General features: G+C 38.4%; 1 protein-coding gene across 2 annotated transcripts in view; it reads right to left on the reverse strand.

The window, feature by feature from the left end:
• The window catches only part of C4H10orf67 (chromosome 4 C10orf67 homolog), a 94,296-nt gene that overhangs the window by 44,586 nt on the left and 25,069 nt on the right, over positions 1–24,641 (reverse strand). For both annotated transcript variants that reach the window (XM_045184352.2, XM_045184345.2), the window contains exons 5-8: positions 19,482–19,637; positions 12,551–12,698; positions 11,343–11,401; positions 4,855–4,920 (exon numbers count right to left, since the gene is read on the reverse strand). In XM_045184352.2, coding sequence (XP_045040287.2) covers positions 4,855–4,920; positions 11,343–11,401; positions 12,551–12,698; positions 19,482–19,637 — 429 coding nt within the window. The remainder of the gene's footprint in view (positions 1–4,854; positions 4,921–11,342; positions 11,402–12,550; positions 12,699–19,481; positions 19,638–24,641) is intronic.

Consider the following 24,641-nt stretch of genomic DNA (forward strand, 5'->3'; position numbering starts at 1 on the left):
AAGCTCAGAGAGTCCCAAAGAAGTTGGACCCAAGGAAGCACACACCAAGGCACATCATAATTACATTATCCAAGATTAAAGATAAGGACAAAATGTGCAAAATATATCCACCTTCACCCTAGGCCTCCAAAGATCTCATCCTTTTATAGATAGCATCAGCTTGATTCTGGACCTCATTATCTTAGCCAGGTCCAGGTGCAGATGAGGCTCTCTGAATACAGTCTACCTTGGTCTGAAGAACAGAAACTACAGACACAAGTTATCTGAACCCCAAAGCTAACATACCATGGTGGAACATAGGTAACTACTAGAAGCCTTCCCCTTGGGTCTTGGGTTTATCTGTTCCCACCAGAAACATGTGATGGTTCTTAGGCACATGAATTTAGTCATATATTTTTTTAGAGTAAATGTCTGGGTTACCAAAATGTTAGTTTTCATACTTAGTGGTCTTGTTACATGTAATAGGCCTGGGAAGACTTGAAGCATGATTTAGGGGAAATTCAGGCAACAAGGAGCCCAGTTTTGGGACTCAAGACCAGTTGTGACAATCAGTGTTGTGCCCCTAGAATGATGGGCTACAGCAATCTCTGTAACTCCTTTGTATCTGAAGTCTGGATTGATCCTAGAAATAAGGTGCATGGGGATGACACAGATGAAAAGTCAGTTAATGGTAAGAGTTCAATTATGGTATTTTCCTGATGAGGATTCTCTTTTGTTGTTAGCTTCCAGATAAATCAAAGTACAGGATATAAAATTTACATGTAAAAGCCAGTGGTATTTCTATACATTAATAATTCATTATCTGAAAAAGAATAAAGAAAATGGCCCCATATACAATGGCGTCAAAAACAATAACATATTTAGGAATAAATCTTACCAAGGAGATGAATAATCTCTACAATGAAAACTATAAGACATTGATGAAAGAAATTAAAGAAAACACAAATAAATGGAAAGATATCCCATGTTGATGGATTAGAAGAATCAATACTGTTAAAATGTCAATACTACTCAAAACCATCTATGGATTCAATGAAATCTCTATCAGGATTCCAATGACACTTTTTGAAATAGTAAAAGCAGTCCTAAAATTTATATAAAATCACAATAGACCCCCCAAAGCTAAAACAATACTAAGGGGAAAAAAATACAAAGCTGGAGGTATTATACTTCTTGATGACAAACTATGTAGTAGTTTCTGGTCTTCAAACTATATTATAAAGCATAGTAATCAAACCAGTATGGTGCTAGCATAAAAACAGACATATAGACTAATCGAAGAGAATCAAGAGCTCAGAAATAAACCCATACGTATGTGGTCAACTAATATTTGACAAGGTAGTCAAGAATACTCAATGGAGAAAATATGCTTCAATAAATGGTGCTGGGAAAATTAGATATTCGTGAGTACAAGAATAAAACTAAGTTTCTATCTAGAAAAAAGCAAATGAAATATAACCAGAGACATTGAAGTTAAGAACAACCTAACAATAGCCAGGGGGGAGTGGGGAAGGGACAGTGAGGAGAGGGGAGTACAGGAACTACTATAAAGGACACATGAACAAAATCAAGGGGGAGGGTGGAGGTGGGAGAGGGTGGTGAGTTCAGCTGGGGTGGGGTGGAGGGATGAGGAGAAAAGGCAGACAACTGTAATTGAATAACAATAAAAATTAAAAAACAAACAAACAAAAAACTAAGCTTCTATCTTAAACCACTCAGAAAATTAAATTTATAGAATTAAAGACTTAAATGTAAGACCAGAAACCATAAAACTCCTAGAAGAAAACATAGGGAAAAAGCTTCTTACCATGGGTCTTGGCAATAATTTTCAGATATGATACTCAAAGCACAACAAAAGCAAAAATAAACAAGTGGGACTACATTAAACTAAAAAGCTTCTGCACAGCAAAAGAAACAATCAACAAAATGAAAAGGCACCTATAGAATAGGAGAAAATATTTGGAGAAAATATATATCTGCTAAAGGGTTAATATCCAAAATATACAATACAATATCAAAAAACCCAAATAATCCAATTATAAAATAGGCAGATGATCTGAGTAGACATTTTTTTCAAAGAAGATACTCAAATGACCAATAGGTTCCCAATGTCACAAATCATCAGGGAAATGCAAATCAAAACCACAATGAGATATCTCCCCATGCTTGTTAAAATAGCTGTCACCAAGCAGACAAGAGATAACTAGTGTTGACAAGGATGTGGAGAAAAGGGAACCATTGTGTGCTGTTGGTGGGAATACAAACTGGTGCAGCCACTGTGGAAAACACTTTGGAGATTTCTCAATAAATTTAAAACTAGAACTACCATATAGCCCAGCAATTCCATTCCTGGGGATTTATCTGAAGGAATCAAAAAACATTAACTTGAAAACATATGTGCACCCCGTGTTCATTGCAGCATTAGTTGCAATAGCCAGGACATGGAAACAACCTAAGTGCCCATCAATAGACGAATGGATGAAGAAGATGTGATACATGTATACAACAGACTATTACTTAGTCATAAAAAAGAATGAAATTTTGCCATTGTGACAACATGGATGAACCTTAAAAGCATTATGCTGAGTAAAATAAGACAGAGAAAGACAAATCCCTTATCATCTTATTTATAGTGAAATCTTAAAAAAAAAAAAAAAAAGCAGAACTCACAGATACCAACAAGGAGCAGATTGGTGGTTGCCAGAGGCAAAGGATGGAGGGGGCAAAATGGGTAAAGGTAGTTGATAAGTACAAACTTCCATTTATAAAACAAATAAATTCTACGGATGTAATGTATAGCATGGTGACTATAGTTAATAATATGTATTGTATATTTGTAAGTTGTTAAGAAAATAAATCTTAATAGCTATAACAAAAAAGTGTTTGTTAACTATGTGTGGCAATTGATATTAACTAAACATCATTGTAACATTTTGCAATTTATACATAATTGAATCATTTTGTTATACACTTAAAATTAACATAATGTCATATGTCACTAAGTATAGGAATCACAGGAAAATATAAAATTATTTCACATGCTTCCATTAAAACCAATCTAAGGATAATTTATTGCTTACCTATACTTATTGATCATGCCTTTTTACTACCAGCTCTATGACTTTTAAACTAGGCTTTTAATAGGCCAGAAAATAAAATATATAAGCAAGCATGGAACTAAAACCCTTCAGTGAGAAAGTTTTTTAATTTTTACAAAATGACTCTGGTTACTCCACTTTCTCCCACTCCTCCATCTAGGCACGATCACAGATCTTCATTTCTGGACTAAAGCACTCCGGCAAGAAACAAAGGAAGTCCAAGTAGCCACAAAGCCAGCCTCCCTCCCAGTGAATAGCAAAATGTCTTGAGGGGGGTAATGGGCGCCAAATAGTGACCTTGCTGGGCCCAAAGATATGCCATGGAAACCTTGTTCATAGCTCACTCCCTCCACTGAAAACATGGACCCCCGAACTAGTTCTGAGGTACTGAGGCTCTTGTGTTGTTGTGAGGTTTGTGATGAAAGATCTTGCTGCTTGGCAACAAGCGGGTTCAACAAACTTCTAAACAACAAAATAAAACATGGTTGGTTCCCCTGGGGGCAATAGAATAGCACCAGTTAACTGCTTACAGTTCAAATAAAGAGGAAAAGTGGTTCGAAAACTATGAGGTCTGTTCCTAGTATGGGTACAAACTTCCAGATTAAGTAGTTTAATTTCTTCTCTAACACTAGCTAACAAACTGACAACGTAACGTTTGTTTCGCCCTCTGTAACAACTTTCCAGTTTAATGACAACATGCACATTTAATTGTTTTCGGAAGCAACTCCTGGACTTTGGAAAGAAGAGGGTGGGGTGGGACAGAAGAGATCCACCAAGTGTGCACAAATAGTGGAGCTGATTTTTATATGCCAGGTATTTAAAAGTAAAGGGCTCAAAATAACATGTTTGTTAACACATGGTTTCTGGACTAGCTAACCATCATTTTTTTCCTCGCCTGCATTCACAAGCTGGTTTCATAGAAAGCTTTATTGTAGTCCGGGAGCATTGTTTTGCATTAATTTCTATGACAAGGAACCCAAAACACATGGTGCCGAGAGTAACAAAACAGAGTTAGAAAAACAGCCATGACTTGGCACAAAGTGTGACAAGCTGTAAAAAGGGGAATGTTTCAATATCTGAAGTGGTGTTGATTTCCTATGAACAACCTTTTCTCTTCTAAACAGTATCATATTCTTTTCAAGCACATTTAGAACGCAAGTCAAGCTGTGTTTTATTTTTGATTATAATAAACACAGTCAGTTTACTGTAACAAAGACATACTAGTCCTAATCAGTTGAAAGCCAAAGTACAACCCCATAAACTGGGCGGGGGGTGGGGTGGGGGTGCCTGGGGGTGGGCAGTCAACTGATAAAATAAAAGACCAGCCGTCTGGAAAGTTCTCTTAAAAGAACATAAAAAGGCAGTGTTTTCTTATGAGACTAACACAGAATGCCAAAATATCTGACGGGATCCTTTTTTTGTTGTCACTTATGGCAATTTGTAACTAAAAACAGCAAATCCTTCAAAATATTGAGCTCTCATATTTGTTCTTTCTTCTCCATTATAAAATTCAAAAGTTTTGTACACTGCTTCAAATTATAATACTATTTACATAAGACTCTTCTACATAGTAAGTATATTTATCATAATACTACTCAAGTGATCATTTAAAAATGTTTATAATTATGCATGCACTCAGATTATCAATAAAGTGAAAATGAATAGATCACAAAACGGTTACAAACACAGTTTACGAAACTTTCATGATTAAATTCCTGAATTCAAATTGATTAGGACGTAATGTAAATCACCTTACCATTTCTTGAACTAATGATTTTTCAGCATCAAGTTCAAGCATTAATTTGTCTCTGCCATCAGTTAACTGAAATAGAACATTATATTTTGATTAAAAAACAGAACAGCTGAATCTACCCTTCAAAAAATTTAGTGAAATATATTTTGATTCTGAATATGAGAAAAATGAATCCCGATATGATTAAAGAAAAAATTAAATGTCTATAGATTGCCATGTAATAATAATATATTACCATATAATTATATTTTTGTCATATAAGCAAGCAAAATACACACAGAAAATGACAATTTATTTACAACCTTCCTCACCTCACCCCCAAAATGTGATATCAATACATAATAAAGCAAGTCTTAGTTTGTGCAAAAGAGCAATTTACTCTTTATAGAACCCATTTCTTATTTTGCGTTTTTGTGCTATATTCCTATGCATATCAAGCCATGTTTCATGCAATTCAAAACAGCCACGAGTCATATGCTGCAGAGCCACTCTGCTCCTGACTTGCCTCAGTATTTTATATTTGTTTGTGGTATATACACTGATAAAATTCAACCCTGGGTGTTGGCATCCATTCAATTCAATTAGTTCCTATATTCACTAATTTAATGAACACGTAGGAAATGCCTTTTAGATGCCAGACATTTGTTCGACTTGGAAGTTTGAAAATGAACTAGAGAAGATCCCTTCCCTGGCAGCATCAGCAGTATGGTAGGAGAGCCATGTGAAACGACTATAAAGCATAAGAACAAATGTGAGATCAAGTCTTTGGGTAGTGAAAAAGCATAAAAATCCACGTAACTAGCAACCATAATTATAATAAGATATGCTGTTCCTGGTGTTAACCTCACATATGTAGTCATTGACAAGGGTCTTGAAAAATAAGTAGAAGACTTATTTTTCCAACAAGTTGGAGAAGGAGGAAGGTGGAGAAAACAGCCAACAAAACAGCAGCACAAACAGACAAGCATGGGGTGATGGAGGAATTTGGAACCCTTTGGTGTTGCGAGATTCACGGTGCTTACACACAGAAATGGCAGGAAATGATGGGAAGAGAGTCAGGGTAATGTTATGGGGGACTGTGCTCACAACAGTTAGGATGGAAAGGCGGAATGATGCAATCATTCTAGTTCAAATCAAAGCTCTGCCCCTCACTAGCTGTGTGGGTAACTTAATTCTATGCTTCAAGCTTCAGTATTCTCATCTGCAAAATTAGGACGATAAAGAGTTATTGTGGAAAGAATTTGAAAAGCAAATATAAAAGTGTTTAGTTGTTCCTGACATTTAAAAATCACTCAGTACACTTTGAGGGTAGCCTGATTTTATACTGAAGGCAGTGGGAAACCATTGAAGGTTTCAGCACATTAGATTAGGGTATGGATAACCATGGAGGCAGTGTGGAAGCTAGGTTTGAAAAGGAAGGAGAATGGAGACAAAAAAATGAAGACTCTGTGGAAGTGATGAGGGCCTCAACCAAATCTGTGCAATGCTGTTGCGGAGAAAGGGGATTTGAGATAATTGTGGGAAGGAAAGTCTATAGACCTAGTTACCAATTAGATATGAGATATAGGAGAGAAGGACTATAGATTTGTCATCTGGTCCCCTGGATGGATGGCAATGTCATTAATTAATTAATTAATTATATTATATTATTTAAAAAATATATTTTATTGATTATGCTATGACAGGTGTCCCATTTCCCCCCCTTCACTCCACTCCATCCTTCCCACCCCCTCCCTCCCACATTCCCCCCCTATAGTTCATGTCCATGGGTCATACATATAAATTCTTTGGCTTCTACATTTCCTATACTATTCTTACCCTCCCCCTGTCTATTTTCTACCTACCATTTATGCTACTTATTCTCTGTACCTTTCCCCCCTCTCCTCCCTCCCACTCCCCTGTTGATAACCCTCCATGTGGTCTTCATTTCTGTGGTTCTTTTCCTGTTCTAGTTGTTTGCTTAGTTTGCTTTTGTTTTTGTTTTAGGCGTGGTTGTTAATAACTGTGAGTTTGCTGTCATTTTACTGTTCATACTTTTTCTCTTCTTTTTCTTAGATAAATCCCTTTAACATTTCATATAATAAGGGCTTGGTGATGATGAACTCCTTTAATTTGACCTTATCTGAGAAGCACGTTATCTGCCCTTCCATTCTACATGAAAGCTTTGCTGGATACAGTAATCTTGGATGTAGGTCCTTGCCTTTCATGACTTGGAATACTTCTTTCCAGCCCCTTCTTGTCTGCAAGGTTTCTTTTGAGAAATCAGCTGACAGTCTTATAGGAACTCCTTTGTAGGTAACTATGTCCTTTTCTCTTGCTGCTTCTAAAATTCTCTCATCTTTAATCTTGGGCAATGTAATTATGATGTACCTTGGCGTGTTCCTCCTTGGGTCCAACTTCTTTGGGACTCTCTGAGCTTCCTGGACGTCCTGGAAGTCTATTTCCTTTGCCAGATTAGGGAAGTTCTCCTTCATTACTTGCACAAATAAGTTTTCAATTTTTTGTTCTTCCTCTTCTCCTTCTGGTACCCCTATAATTTGGGGTACCAAATAAGTAGAGGGAGGGCCCAGCTGCTCTGAGTTGAAACCCCATATGTTTGCAATGTCACCAAAAGACAAGGATGGAGTTGTCCCCAGTAGCACAAGGCAGTCCTTGACCAGGGCTGGAGAACACTGGGGACTGGCTAGATGAGAGCCTCAGAAGGGGGGTGAGGAGTGTAGCTGAAGATGTGGGAAGTTGACAGCAGGTTTACAGAAAATAAGGGAATGAGAGGGGTGCAAGGAAAGGAAAAGATTTTGTGTGGAGCCATCATACCTTGGTCTGGAAAGAGGTGTCACCAAGCTCCCAATGGGGGTCAATTACCAGCAAATACCAAGGCCATTAGCCCCAATCCTGCCTGCCTCCTCAGATCTCTCAACAATATTGTCCTCTCTCTGTTGTTCTTTTTTCTTTCCACTGACGCAATTTAAAAATACCCTCATTTTTCTTTCCACTGACGCAATTTAAAAACACACCTTCAACCCCATTTCACCCTCCAACTGCTCCCCACCCCTCCCTGGCCATCCACAGCTGAACTTCTAGAGTGTCCATGTTCACTGTACCCCACTTCTCGGCTGCTTCCACCATCCCAGTAAAATGACTTTCATTCTTATGACCAGGGTCATTTTGTTACCAAAGCTAAATTGTCTGATTTTCCATTTTTAGCCTTTAGCACACCTGGCCTGTAGGCAACATTTGACATCTGTGAGTGTTTCCTTCGTTTCTGAGATTCTTTTCCTGATGGCTTCTGAAATGCCTTCTCCTGTTTCTCCCCCTGCTCTACCACCCTGTTCTCATTTTCATCTGAATGCTATCCAGCCTTAATTTCTCTCTCTCCTTAATCTCTCAGGCCTCCAGCCTTATCAATGACCACAGCCCTTGCTGCCTAATCATCTCTCGAGTGTATCCCTCCCCATCATCTCCAACGTCACTGTCCTCATTCTGTTTTAGGACTTTATAGTTTCCATGGTTTACCCAAGTAACCTCTTAACTGGTCTCTCTGGCTCCAGATTTTCCTCCCTCCCATTTGTCTTCTTCAGGAAACACAAATTGAATCCTGCCTCAATGTTCAGGGCTCCCCAGTGCACTCAGCAGGTCATTCAAAACCTCTTGGAATGAATAATGATTCTCTGCCATGTGTCCTGCTTCTCAACACTGCTTATGCTCACATACCCTTTCACTACTGCAAAGCACATGCACTTACTTCCCTTCTGCATGTTTCTTACCCTTCCCACCTCCCTCTCATCCTTTCCTGGAGCTCTAACCTCTCTTGGCAGGAGTTAGCTCAGTGTCCTTCCTCCAAATTTCCCTGATCTCTCACACCCCAGGCTGGGAGTGCCCCACTGTGGCACTATCTGCCGCCTGCATCCTGAAGCTGATCACACCTTGGACTGTGATCACTGACTGGTGGTCTGTCTGCCAGAAAGAAACTCTTATTGTGACCACAGCTGGACTACAGATTCAGCTGTTATTAGATTATCGCAATTAAAACAAAAAAGCTGCTGAACCCCATAATTAATAGTTCTTATCCCAGAAAAATGGCAAGAGGTCAGCCTTCCTAAGTTCAGTCCCATTTTCAACTTGCTTTTAATTGCATCCACAGCTAAAAAAGGGAGCATGTGACTTAGCCAGAGGCTTCTGAGCTGCCCTTTCCATTCTTCCATTACCTGCTTAGCTCTTCCCCACACCCCAGATTTCCCCTCTTCCTAACACAAATACTCAGCACATGTTCTCACCAGATTCTTGCCTCATACTCTAGCCATACCAAATCACAAACAGGTCCACAAATATATCTCATGGCTTATGAATTCACACTTGTACCCAGCTCTTACCTACTTGGAAAAGTCAGCTGGAGTAAGAGTGTGAGGTAAATATGGAACTCTTTGTGAACCCTTCATAGAACCTTCCATAAAGCTAGGCATCTCTTCTCTATGTGCATACTTTTATTACAGTCCTTATCACATTGCCTTCTAGTTTAATATCTCCCTCTAGACCTGATGTCTTCCACAGTAGGGCTGTCTGTGTGTGAATAAAATATACTATTTATATCAAATATATATATACCTTGTATATATTATCTTGGCAGTAATGTGTGACACTAAAAGGCACTTGATAAATGAACTGATTTAGTGAAGGATATTGGAAGTAAACCAATAAATATCAACTCTCATTTGCTCAACAACTCTTGATGTGCTTTCCAGTTGACAAAGCACTCACATACATTTCACATTCTATCCACACTGTATGTTAATAAAATTAATAATATTTACAGATGAAAAAGTAAATTCACATAACCAAAGTTATTCGAAATAGGTATAAAGACTTTCCAATAACTGAAACAAGTATCAGTTTTTACATTTCAATTGCAAAAAATTAAAATTAAATAGAATTGAAAATTCAGTTTCTCAGTCACAGTAGACACAATTCAAGTGTTCAGTAGCCCCGTGGAGCCAGTGGCTGCCACTGCGCAGGGCAGACGTGGAGAGCTGAGGCTGTAATTAATTGAAATATTGAAGCTCACGCGGGTATAAGTGGCCACTCCCAGGGTATGTTTCTTTCTAATGGGTGGCTAAATTATGAGGTTTTTTTTTTAACTTTAATTTCTTATACTCCTCACAGAGAAGAGAAAGCTTGCACAACTCACCTCTACCAGTGACAGACAGAGTGAATAGCTTTAGAAACATTTAAAGAAACTGAAATGGTTCCCTTGTATGTTCTTAAGTGAAACTCGAAAGCTGAGATTTTATTTTTAACCTTAGAGGTTGATGCCAAAAAGGTTAATGGTGTCTGCTCACAGACTCCGAGATCTCTGTAAGAGCGGGACGTGCACCGTCACCGCTGCAAGGGCCCCGCGGAGGCAGGAAGGGGGACGGAGCACGGGAAAGGGAAATGGCTTTGTGAAACTATGAGAGATTCAGTTATCAGAGAAAACATCCCCTTAATCTGACCCGTCAGGATAACCATGTCTTTGAAGTATAGTTCTTGATAGTAATTTTACCTCAAACATAAGAATAACCTAGTTAAGGATGAAATCTGAACCTAAACTTAGGCCCACGTGGCGACTGAGCTCTGGAAATGTAGCTAGTGTGACTGAAGAACTGAATGTTTAATTTTATCTAATTTTAATTAATTTTAATTTAAAAACTGATACTTTATTCGGTTTGTAGAAAGCATGTATGTTTATTTGGAATAATTCAGGGAAATAAATCCACTTTTTCATCTATAAATTCTGCAAATTTTATGGATTCTAGAGACATTCTCATCCTAGGAACGAGTCCAAGAGTATTTTTGAAGGGTGCCATGCACTGCGCTCAGCCCTGGGACTATCCCAGAGACTGAGATGGTGCAGTCTCTGCTCTTGTGGGGCCTACAGTTTGGCAGGGAAGACCAACCCCCATAGAAAAGTGTTTTGAAAGCTGCGATAGGGGTGGTACATTGACTGAAGAAAGCATGAAGCAGGAGCACCCCTGTGCATGAGGGGCAGGAACTGCTGGGTTCTGCAGCTCTGAATACACTAGGAAATCTTGACCTGCACACCAAAGGAATTCCCTGTTCTAAATGCAAATTTCCTGGATAACATAAGTCCAGTTCATTCATATACAGAACAATGAACATAAACCAACTGCTGCCCTGAGACTACACTGCTCGCTCTTAACAATGTAATTTTTCCATAAACACATCTTTGTCCTTCCTGTGTTATGTAGCTTTTTGATTCCCCACAATCAACAAGGTGGACACTCAGTTATATGAAATAAAAGAAGTATCTATGCATTAAGTCATTATCAAAACGGAGTCCTTTATTTGTAACCAGAGACCCTACCCAAATAACGAGAGACATTCAATACAGAAATCAACTTTACATCACAGGACAAGAGAGACACACGTTATTTCACCAACTGGGCTGATATTTCAATTTAAAAGAGTCATTCATCAATGTAAAAAAGTTACAGTACCTTTTGAATGGTTCTATTATCCTTGTCTGCCTTCTCTTTCAGACTTATAATTTCATCTTCTGTAAACAAAAGGAGAGAGAGACCAACCATGAAATTACAAGCTTATGCCCTGTATTCAAACTGCCTGCTTCCGGGCAGGCTGTACACCACGGGCAGGCATGGTGGACGCAAGTCCTAGCAGGACTGTGACCTTCACAACTGCCCTTGACATTCACAGCCTTCTTCCTGCTGTTTAGACGGCTGGTCAGATAGAGATTAAGAACTAAGTTCAAGATCCAAGTGTGGCGGAGGGCTGAAAGCCTTTCATCAGTACTCTCAAGGGACACTTTTGCTGCAAGTCATAGCCTATACAAAGTGTTTCAGCAGGTGGCACTTTCTGACTCAGTCAGGACTCCCAAAACTTAAAAAAACACTGTTATACCCACATCAGAAGAGAAACAAAACTACTCTGGCACAGTATAATTGTATATTCAAGGGATATTATAATATAAATGATTTTGTCAATATTTTATGATTTTTTTGTTGCTTACTCATTGTTTTTCATACTGTAGATTAAGGGCAACATTATATAATTGACATAAAATCAAAGATAACAGTGAGTGAAAAATACTTAAAGCAATCTAACTTTGGTGATTAAAATGCAACTTTTACCAATGTTTATGGCATGTAAAAAAAGGGGAGGTCACAGGTATACAAATGAAAATTTGTACTTAAAATCTATCAAAAATTGAAGATAATTAAGTAGTAAGTCAAAGCATATTTTCCTGAAAGGCTAACTCAGTTTCACCACAAAGCATACCCTGATATGTACTTATAGGTATTTAAATGTTATAAATCATACATAATTAAACATATAAAACAGAAATTGGGAAATGTTTCTAGCTGTGTATAATATTTCTAAGTGAAATAGAGCATTGATTAGCACTTTTTTTCAAAGGTCAATGCTTGGCTTGAAAATAAAATTTTAAAAAATGCCCTGAGTTAAAATGACATGGCTGAAAACTACAATTATAATATTTATATATAAAATATATTCTCTGTTCCAAGCAAGGAATGCCATTTTAAATAAAATCAAAGATGGCTATCAAACTGATCTTTGAAATGTAAATAACTAGACAAATGAATGTTTGGAAAAGATGAACATAGCTATGAATTTTATGAAGTGACCAATGTATACATTTTCTTTAAAAATGACTTTAACATGTTACCTAATGCTGAATTTTCTTGTAGATTGAGTTGGACTTCTTCTTCAAGTGCTGAAATGACTTGAAGCAGTCTCTCATTTTCTACTTTGAAGTCTAAATTTTCCTTTTCTGGAGTTGATTTTGCAGAGCTGCTCTCCATGGCCAAAGAGTCCTGAAAGATGGGGAATTCCATACTTCTAAGCAGGGAGCCAAGGATTTAAATATGCAGCCCAAGACAATACAGATACAGAAGAGCTATCATATAATTTTCTGAATTCTATTACACACTTATAATATGAATAGTAAAAAGGAAGGGGATTAAATAGAGCTTGCTGGAAGAAAGGCTGCAGTACATTCTGTACAAAGACCACAGCACATGGGGACATTTTATTGACAGGAATAATGCACATCATACTGTTTGTGTGCCCTCATCATTCAGGTCAATTCATTACGGAGGCTGTGTCCGGGGAGGCAGCTGGGCCACTCCACCCACACTTCCTCCTGTGTGTGTGTGAAGCGCTGTCCGCCCGTAACTAGGCAGGCTGGGGAGACCATGGACGGGCAGCACCAGGGGGTAGCAAAGTGCACGGTGAAGGAGGGGGGCTTGTTGCCTTTGTGGCATTTCCCAGTGTCAGCGCCGCCAGTGTCATGAGGAGCACATCACATGTCAAAGCGGTGACGTTTTCAGGCTGGGAGCCGCATGGAGTCCATCAGGCACACGGATATCCACACAGTTGGTTTTCTGCTGGGTGGAGGAGCCACCCAGAGGCAATTCATATTCTGAACATTAACATGGCTTTGCATGCCTGTCACACTGGGGTTGTGCAGGCGTTTAATGCTATTGAAGACTTCGGTTTAAATCTCTATGCAAACAGCGATTACCTTGTAAGAAGGTTTCAGGATAACTTACAACAAAAGATTTTAAAGTTATAGTTTTAGTGAAGCAAAGTCATTTACATTTTTATTATGTGAGTCTTTTGTTTAAATCTTGCCATGTCCATTATGGGAGAGGCTTTTTCTTATGCACTGGAGGCTTATAGGGACAGCTACTCTCCTTTTCTTCTTCTTCTTCTTGTCTGTTTCAAAGCTAATGAAAACATCTGAATATACTTGCTATGACTGTCTACACTTTACTGTCACACATTATTCTTAAAATTAAGATGTAATGGGCTGGGGAAGCTGTTGCAGCACTTTATGTTTCATTATGGTAAAACATTAGACTGATTATGCCATCTCAAAATATTAAAGAGTATGTTTAAAAGTGATTACATTAGGCTAAAAGAGATAGAAGGTTCTACATGCCTTATTTCAAAATTGATAGACACTGGAAATACTTTTGAACTGTAAAGTAATTTTTAGATGAATTATAACCTATTCTTTTTATAGCAATGCCATGGTTGCAAATACATAAGAATAAAGTTTCCCCTCAAAAATGAAATCATTCCTCCCAATATGCTGCTTTTCTTTTGGAATTGTATGTTTGTTTAACTTCAGAGATAGTTGAAAGTAAATTATTAAAATATTTTCCTCTGTAGTCATAGTTAATGGCTACAATGTTTTGTACTACATTACAAAATGTAATAGCAAATGAGTTTGTTGTTCCTTTAAAAACTAACAACTTACTAATGTAGTTATATCAGAGTTAATATTTAAAATGATGTTGTTAAATTTTGTACTAAGCCTAATTACAAGTTTTCACAACTTTGATTTACCACTTCACTTAAATTACTTGAGCTCAATTCATTCCTAGTTAAAATACCTAATAGTTAATAAACAGCACTGTTTTCTTCCTAGAGGGGGAATCTAGTCATTAATTTCTTGTCACATATGGTTAAATTTGAGATTATCACAGAATGTATTTACAAACTCAGAAGGATTTTAAATAACAAACAAACAAACAATATCTGACTTAGTAGGCTTACGCATACATTTCCTGAGAGTGGCACAATTTGAACATCCACAGTGGATTGCATGAGCACTCATTACCATAAAATAAATAAGAACTATTTGAATTAATCAGGTGAAGTGTAAATTTTTAACTGCTAGCAGCTAATGCCTAAATTCATTTTCTAAAAATCTGGTATAAAAGCAGGAAACAAGGAAAACACATTTAACCCAAAGACCTTTTTTCTCCACACAGCCATCTAGGGCTCCTGTTCTTGTGAGGTTAACCTTTAGCTCTGTCTCCACCATCTGTCAGCGGTAGGAACTGCAAGTAATTAACTATGCAGACTCCCACAGCAATGAGGACACTCATTAGCAAAATGAACAAAGGGATAGTTCTGGGCTGCTACGGTCATCTGTTACACTGAGTGGCAGGTTTTGTGGTGGTGTTCCTTCTACCATCTGCCCACACCACTAGTTTTAGCTTACTTAAATCATGAGACTTCTTTAAAATATCCTACATTAATAAACCAAGGTTAGGAAGATCATTAAAAGGTGAACTAGATGTAGCTAATTTAAAACCACATTACACAGCCAATGAGAAATTGTGTGTGATTCATGACCATCCTGTAATTAATTTTAAGTTGATAAAGGAACTTGCCAATTTAAAGTTTTTCTATCACATGGAAACTAGGAGTTCAGGTGGTGCTTTATGCACTACTTCTCTTGTGAACAGCCACAAGATGTGCAGATTCACTATTGCCAGGTGTTTGAATTCCAGGGTTCTTGAAGGAGTTGTTTCTGAAAACTGTTATACTCTAGAGCCTTGCTACTCAAAATGTGGTCCACAGACTAAGGAGCCTAAGAATCACCTGGGACCTTTTTGGAAATGCAGAATCTAAGCTCCAGCCCTGCCCTACTATCAGAAGCTGTATCTTAACAATTGCTGCAGACAATCCACATGCACAATCAAGTCTGAGAAGTTCTGTTGAGAGCACTGCATGTGCCTTCTCAGCAGTCTCCCTTCTGCCACATTGGTGTCTCAATTCTGCAGGCTCCATGTACACTACTTGGACATCTCAATTTGATGCTGGGGGTGGAGTAGGGTTTGGATGCAGGCCCAGGCTGCATGACAGTCACAGAGCAGAGCAGGTGCTTTCCCAATGAGTGACAACCAGGAAAGTGGCATGCTGGGACAGTGAAGCCCTGCAGAGCTGCCAGTCTTGAGTGACAGTTCTCTTTCAAAACTGTCAACAACAAACTGTTATGTTCACCTGTTGGGAGGGTGCATGAGTGATGGTTGCACAGCTTATACGTGTGGGGGTAAGAAAGAAAGGAAAGGTCTTTCAAAAGAACAATTTCAACTGCAATTAAAATATATTTGCGCATGCACACACACACAAGCAATAGTCTGACATGTTAGCCTGTTTCAACGGTTCTCAAGGGGATTTATTAACAAATAGCATAACAGCCTGATAACTACAGTGGCATGCAATCAAATCATAATGGTTTCCTATAGAACTACACCTGAAAAGAAGCTCAGTCCTTGAATAAAGATGCTCTCAGGAAAACTCAACATTCCGGATGCCTGACCTGGAGAGATGAGGCTTCTGTAACTTGAAGAACTTCCTTTTCTGATTTCCATTTTGTTATAAATATAACTTAAACTAGCTGCTTATTAAACTTTCACATTCTTGTCAGATTTCTCTTAAACATAGCCCTGGAGAGATACTAGGACTACTTGTTAACTGTAAAGCTACTTAGGTGATTTGACTATCAGTAAGAATACACTAGAGTGTTTCCCTATTGTTTATGCAGTCTGTTGGTTTCAAGGTTTTTTCAAGTTATTTCCATTGCTACTTTGAAACTTTTCTAATTATTTCTCTGTATTCTGTTTTCCAAATCTAATTTCAGGTACTTGACGTCTCACACTTTTTTATTCCACTAGAGGGAGCAGGTGTATAAAATGAAATTTTAAATAAAAAAACAATATATCATCTAGAACTTAAGTGGCATGGAGTTTTAGGAAAACTTGTTTTTAGAGGATTAAAAAAGGCATTTTCCCAGAGATTTATTTTCTATAATATATGGTCTGCTTTTGAGGCATTTAGTCCGTGTTCCTGGAACGCACATAGTACTGTGCTGTACACTGCCCTCAGTTAAGGTGGGAGACTGGGGCTATATGTTTTAGTTGCGGTCCTGAGAAGCTGGGAGAAACATATAGACCCAGTCAATCAGATGCAACTCACCTTCCTCAAATCTTAAAAGACTGACAGAAAAACTGATGAGGTCTCCTTGGGAACAAATTACAGCGGAATATCCAGGGTCTGTTGGATGCCCTCCTTTCTGCCTCACAAAGCCACCACCCATCCTTATCCAGGACATCCAGACAGACCAGTTAACTGGTTGAGACACTGAGAGAGGTAAACATTCCAAGTAAGACCTCGTGTTTTAGTGTAATGAGCTCCATTACTGAATTGGGATATGATCAACAATCCAGAGGCCTGTTCAGGGCATTTCATGGAATGTAAACCAGCTGGTCATAAAAACTTATGTAGTGCTTCATAATGATAACCAGAATTTATAGGCTTATCTTTCTTAAAAGAACTCAAAGCAGTTCACATCTCGTACAACAGGTATCCTTTTCATAAATCCTTCTTGGCCAGGCAGGACTCGCTTTCCAGTTCACAACTGGAAAATAAATGGATTAAAATAGCTTTGCCAATTTATGCAGCATTTCTTTGGCCGAGACACAATTAACAGCCAAAAACTAAGGTAGTTTTCTAGCCTTTTATATTAAATTATTTTTCCCCCAAACTAAGAATAAATATAGACACAGGAAAAGGTTAAAAAAAAAAGTAAATGAAAAAACTGGATATGCCTTCTCTTCCAAGGCAATCAGAACATATAAAAAGACTCAGTACTCAATTTTACAAGATTTATGTTAATAATACTTAATACTATATTACTTAGAAGATGCTCAATTTTTTGTTTTTTGAACATAACTAATTCAAATAAATTAAACGAAGCAAACACTGCTTCAGCAGTTGGTAAACAAAGTCCTTTAGAATGGTGCATATTCAATTCCTTGTCTCTTCTAACTTCAAAGTTCCCCCCACCCCCAACTTTAAAGTTTTCAGTGTGGAATTTAGATAAACCGTAGATTGTGCTTAAAAGGACCAGCAACCCGCAAGTATTTCTTCCTAGCGTTAACAATTTGATTTATAACATCTCACATTTTTATGCATGTGTCAATATTTACGTGTATATATGAGGCCTGTCCAGGAAAATTCAAGCCATTGTTAATTAATATAAGGAGAACAGTTTGTGCGACACCAATGTAACCTGGTAGCCAAGGAGAGTAGACTGGAATGCGCATGCGTGAACAATGACAACTTCACTGTACTAGTCAGTAGGGGTGGTAGATGCCATTGAGTGAGCATGTGTACTGTGTGGCTGTCACATTCAAAATGACTGAGCAAGTAGAGCAACAAATCTGCATCAGATTTTGCGTTAAGCCTGAACATTCCTCTGTGGAAACTATTTGGATGATTCAGAAGGCTGGAGCTATGGGCAACTGGTGATTGGCAGCTTCATCGTGACAACGTCCCTGCTCATGCATCACGTCCTGTGGAGAGTTTTTTGGTGAAACATCAAATCACCCAGGTGACTTAGCCCTACTACCGCCCAAATTTGGTGCCCTGCAACTTTTGGCTTTTCCCAAAACTAAAATCACCTTAAAAGGGAAGAGATTTCAAACCGCAGATGAGATTCAGGAAAAATATGATAGACACATGATGGCAATTCCAACAAAGGATTTTGCAGAGTATTTTGAACAGTGGAAGAGACTCTGGGAGAACTGTGTGAGGTCCCGAGGTACCTACTTTGAAGGGGACTGAGGCATCATTGTCCTGTGTACAGTGTTTCTTGTATCTTCTTCAAGAAATGTCTCTATTTGTCATAGTATGTGGCTGGATACTTTCTGGACAGACCTCATATACATATGCAATATATTAATTATACCAAAGGCATTATAATATAAACAGACATAATAATAATATAATCATATATACATGTATATAAAACAACCTTTAATTCTTATTGTGGAACACAGAGCTCCACTTCCTTCAGTGGGATGTGGATTCAGCTGGATCACAAGTTCAGCCACCATCTTTACCATTTAGTAGCTGTCTGCATAGGGGGAAGGTACTTATCCACCCTTTCCCTGCTTCCTCATCTGTAAACTAAGCTGTGAAATAAGAAGAGGTACTACTGAGGAGGCACTTGGCACCTGCTAGTTGATATTCAATAGACTGTTATTCCTCCGTTCTCTCTGTGAGTCTCTTCTGCTTACCTGATCAGTTTCTCATCCTCGGAACTTAAGAATAAAACCCCTCCATGGCTGTGGACTGTGTTGGGCCAGGATAGCCTAGTGGCTCAGAGCTGACTTGAGATGAAAATGAATTTACCCTCAGGGCCCACACTATCCACAGCCCTTAAAATTCTTCTCCCTGACAGGAGCATAGGCTGTCCTTTCTGCTCTCTCTCTCTCTTTCCATTTTTGTTCCCATCAGATTTTTGAGCAGTAAAGCAGCTCCTGGCTCCCATTTCAATAGAGAACTGGGGGAAAACCCTCTGAGAATTTCCTTTTTGACATTTCTCCTTAAAGCCACCCTACTCCAACCTGGCTTCATGGCAGCCTCTGACTTCCATGGAAAGATAGTTTGGTGTCTTTCAAACTATCTGGACTGCAAAAAGGGTGGGAATCCTCAAAATTAAAACAAAAGTCTATTCACATGCTACTCTAGAGTGGGAACATTTTTGCAGTGGGAGATAGGTTATTTTATTGTCATTAATAAAAAAATGAGAATCATTATATTGCTCCTATTTATAATTATTATGAGTTTTCTAGAATGTGCCATTAGGCAGGAAAGGGTTGGACTGGCTTATGTTATGGAGAGATGCCCCAAGATACATTACTTATATTTCCTTTATTCTTAATCCAAGGTTTTAGATAGTTATAATTTTATTTACATATATTAAAACTAATTGATCTTGCTTTAAAACTTACAATTTTTTGAAATCCAAATTCTTCATATTTTTCTAATTCTTCTCTTAATTCCTTAATCAATTCTTCCTTGTCCTTCAGTTTTTTAAACAAAATAGTTATTTTGGCAGCAGCTGAGTCGTGCATAGAAACCACCTCCTCTTCCACCTCAAAGAATCCCTGGTGGGAGTGAGGGGGGCGAGTAGAGGGAGCAGCATTAAAAATCAGACACTCTTGGCTAGCACCACAGAAACCATTTTATGTTTTATTTAAGCTACTGTATTGTAAGTTATTTTATTTTTGTAAGTTGTACACATTTTTAGTAAATATATTTATCAATATATTGAATGGTAAGATGAAGTATTGCAGCCTGTAGCACAGTATTATCCTCGAAAATACAAAACAAAGTATGCGGTCTTACTCTACTGCATCAGTCCTGCAAGGAACAGTAGTAACCTTTAATAGTAAATTCACACGGTGATTGTGAGTGTCCTACTTCAGTCTTCCTCTAAAAAGAGACAGCAACTATTTAAATCTGTGAAAAAGGAAGCAAACTAATTTCCTCAATGATTTGGAATGGAGATGTGGAAAGAAAGAAATACTGTTTCTTTTTCTTTCATTTTTTCCCCACAGAGATGGTGTGTTGACCTTTAATCTAGACAAACTATGCTTGATTTGGAAACTTAAGAAACTGAGACCAGAGTAGAGGAATCTGCATTAAAATAGAGGGGCTTTTAAAAGTTTTTTTTTAATCCTCACCCGAGGATATGTTTTGATTGATTTTAGAGAGAGAGGAAGGGGGACAGAGAGACATGCAGAGAAAGAGAAGGAAACATTGATACACGAGGTGAGAGAGAAAGACCCAGCAGATGCCTCCATACGCGCCTGCAACCTTGTGGTGTGCAGGGGCAGAGCGAGGCTCCAACCAACTGAGCCACCTGGCCAGGGCAAAACAGAGGATTTTTAAATGCAAAGCTGTGGCTAAGAACCATCAGGCATAAGAAAATAATCTTCAGGGTCTATGTGCATAACCATTCTAAAATTACATAATTCTAACATATCATTCATTTCTCTTCTCTCTTCATGGAAAAAAGATAGTTATGTTGTGCTTCTCTTAAAAACCTAATAAACTGTTTTTTGATAACTCTAATGAAATAGAAATTAACTTTTTAAAAACCCAGTTACAAATTAGTTTGAAGTAAATTATTATATTAGTTGATTTCATCTGTAATATACAGGATTGCCCCTATTTTAGGTCATTTGAACTTATACCTTGAGCATTTCCCGTATCATTAACATTTTACGTAAGCTTAATTACTGATTGTATAACATTCTGCTTTATAGGAATGCTATAATTTATATAATGATTACTTTTTTAAGTTTTCCATTAAACTTAATCTTCATACATAAATCTCTGTCCACAAATCTGATTTTCTCTTGGTATACAGATTCCTAGAAGTAGAATTCCTAGCCAATGCATATGAATGTTCTAATGGCCTTGGTTCATTTTGTAAATTTCTTTTTTAAAAGATTATTTAATTTATATCCTACCTTGAGTATGAGGATATTTATCTTATTATACTTCCTGAACCATCCTATATTGTCACTTAGAATGTGATAATATGTAAATATAGTGTTTTATTTTGTTTTAATCAGCATGTTTTGATCAACATTTAAGGTGAATTTTTATATGATATTCAGTATTTACATATTTTACATTCTGAAAATACTCAATTTTAATTATATATCATTTTATTGAGAACTCAAAATATTTTTAGAACTTCCTCTGCTGTGTATATTAATCAGTTTTATTAATTAGTTCTGCTATTGTCATTGGCTAGAGTGTAAGTACCATTTCTTGACAGGCTTTTTAAGCATTTAAGTACTTCCCTATTTGTGGTCATTACTCTGAAGAATTGTATCACAAAACCAAAGCAGGTAAGAAATGCTTACAAACTAAATGCCATTACTGATGTTCGGCATATAAAAATTTCATTTTCAACACTGACATGCAAAACCATAATATCTATTTTGTACTCTTGAGGGAATCACAGAAGAACTAGTTTATTTTTATCATAGATTCATTACTAATACACTTGGGCACATGCACATACAAGAAATAGAGTAAAACCTCATCATACTGCTAATATACTTAATATTATATTTCAAAAAGTTAGAGATTTACAAACTAAAATTGCTTCACATTATAATGAATACCAGTAGACTGAGAAAAATAATATATTGAGGTGGAATTAATAGTCTAAACAGGAACATAACACTGACATACTCTACACAGCACTAATTTAAAAAATCAGTACATGAATGTGCAGACTTAAGAAACGTGAATGTAGAATAATCTATATGATAACATCACTTTTTAAGTTGGGTGATTTTTAAAGAATGGTATTGATTATGTAGATCTATCTTTCCCATTTACTTGTAGCTATGCCTACAAATCAAGTGCCCTTCAGGGGCCAGGACATATCACCCCACTAGTGCCCCGGTGTTGCCAGCCATGTCAAATTCAGCAGGTCCCAGCAGAGTTCACCATCTTCGCCGTCATCCTTTCTGTTTCCCCCCATTAACTGCAGCACAAGCCCCAAACCCATTTTCTGTCATTTTAAGCCCCTCTGCTCCCTCACCAAATCACCAAATCTGTTCAGTCCACTCCCAAATCTCTCCTGAACCCAAGCTCTCCTTCTCTGTCCCACTGCCTTTGTAGTCCTTGCCTTGTTTGCCTGGGCTATTGTAATAGCCTGTTAACTTGCCTCCCTGACTCCTATTTTGTGCTCTCCAACCAATCTCCAAATTGTGGTCAAAATGATCTTTCTAAAATGCATCTCTCACAAGCTAAAATCCAACTCTTTCAGCACAGTGCACAAAATAGCACACTTCACAACCTGCTGACAGCTTACCTGGCCACTAACTCGTGTGAGCCTTTTCTCTCCTTCCTCCCACCCAAACAGGGCATTTTATCAGTACTGATACTCAGCATGCAACTTCTCCAAAATGCCACGTTGCTACAGGTTTCTATGCCTTTGCTCTTAGGGGTCCAACCCCAGCTAACAAGCTCCTACTTGTCAGTCAAGCAGAACGGCATTAGAGTAGGCTAGCCTGCATCTGCAGGCCAGCTTTGCGGTCACTTAGTAGTTTTGTGACCTTGAACAGTTTCTCAGACCCCCTATATCTCAGTTTTATCATCTGTAAGATGGGATAAAGAATAACAGTACCCAAATCATTGAGAATTTCAAAAGATAATGCATATAAACAATTTTGAACAGTGTCTACAAGACACTCAGATCCCAATAAGTATGATATGTTAGCATGTATTATTGTTATTGTTTGTCATTTCAACCCAGGTGAGCTGTAACACACCACCTGCTCTGGGAAACTTTAGCACCCCCCTCCCGCCCTCCTGCCTTCCACCACTGAGTTCTTTCTATATCTTGTGACCACTGTTCTAGGGCTGCTTTGTTATTTGCTCACTAATTTTTATGTTCTGAATGTGATGAATTTGTATAACCCTTGAAAAACAGCCAAACAGACATGTTTCTGACAGGATGACCAAGTCATCTCCTTTAAAACACAAACCACCCATAAAACATGGCACAAACCACCCCTTGGGGCTCATTTAAAATCCCAGTAGGAGCTACTGTACAACTCAGCCAGCCTGTCTTTCGGATGGGCCCCATCTCTCTGGACTTGGGGGGTACAGAGAGGGTCACAGTCCTTCGGGAGAATAAAAAGTTTCACTCCCGACATTTCATAAAGTAACTGTTAGGCCCAAACACCTTGGCTTCACTTCTCTTCCTCTCCCGGAATGTTTCTGATGTTTTACTGTTGTTTATGGAACTAGCTGGAGTCCAAGCAAGATGAGTGGAAAGCAGTTTTATTTTCCTTCCCCACCCCTTGAAATCAGGTCTCCAGTCACCTGTTTCTTGCCTTCTAAAAGAACTCTCAGGAAAGTGCTATGACTATTCTTTTTAACTCTTAGATAATAACAAAACTGTATAAAGAAAAGACAGATAGGAGGAAAGCAAACGTCAAAACAAAAACAAACCCCCCCTAATCCCAATCCAGCCTATTCATACCCATCACAGTGGCTGTCTTCCCCAGCTCCCTTACACTCGGCAGCCTGCAGGGCAGTAAAAGGGCTGAGCCTGGCTTCCTTTTCTAGTCTCCAGAGAGCTGGTCAAATACCAGTCTAGCTGTGGCTGTGAAGGTATTTTTTTAATGTTAGATAAACATTTAAATTAATAGACTGAGTGAAAAGATTAACTTCCATACTGCGGGAAGGTCTCATCCAATCAGTTTAAGGCCTTCAGAGAAAGACTAAGACACACAGGGCAAGAGGCAGGGCTGTCAGCAGACTTGAACTGTAGCCTCAACTTTTCCCTCACTCTTCAGCCAACTGGCCTACCTTACAGATTTCAGATTTTTCAGCCCCATACAAGCACATGAGCCAATTTCTTAAAATCTCTCTGTCTTTTTCTCTCTCTCTGAAAATGTCCTACTGATTTTGTTTCTCTGGAGAACCCTAACACAACACCTACATCTCAAGACCCTAAATTCACACCTACACCTTTAATTCCAAGCCAACATGACAGTGTTTATTGTGGCCTTTCTCCTTTCCATAGTAACCCCCCTCTCTGGTAGCAAGAAAACTGGCTCCTGTTTATGCTCAATGCACTGATGTACTTATATGTTGGAGCCTCCCTTCATGTAGCAGTGTCTACATGAAGTAGTGTCTACATGAGCAGTGTCTTGACCACACTGGGCTCCTGAGAGCTTGGCTCAGATGTAGCAGAAGAGGAAGGAGGTGTGACCCAATGCAAGTCTAGCTGCCTGCCGCAAAGAAAGCCAAACTCATGAGGCAGGTGCTGGTGGAAAAGAAAAGTTGTTTATTCAGATGCCTGCAGTCTGAGAAAATGGCAGACTCTTGTCTCAAAACCCATCTTAACATCTCAGTGCAGGCAGACAGAGGTTTTCATAAGGAGGGAGAAGGAAAGCAGAACAAAGTTCTCCGTGTGCAGACCAGCACAGTCTATTCTGATACGGGCCTTGAAAATGATCAAGAAATGGTCTGGTGTGCATCATCCTGGCTTTTGTCACCCTGGTTTTACGTCATCTTGGTTTTACGCTTGGAGGTCTCAGGACCTGGGATGCCTGAAGGTCAGAGTCTGT

Source organism: Desmodus rotundus, chromosome 4 (genome assembly GCF_022682495.2).
Source record: "Desmodus rotundus isolate HL8 chromosome 4, HLdesRot8A.1, whole genome shotgun sequence".
Classification (NCBI taxonomy): Eukaryota; Metazoa; Chordata; class Mammalia; order Chiroptera; family Phyllostomidae; genus Desmodus; species Desmodus rotundus.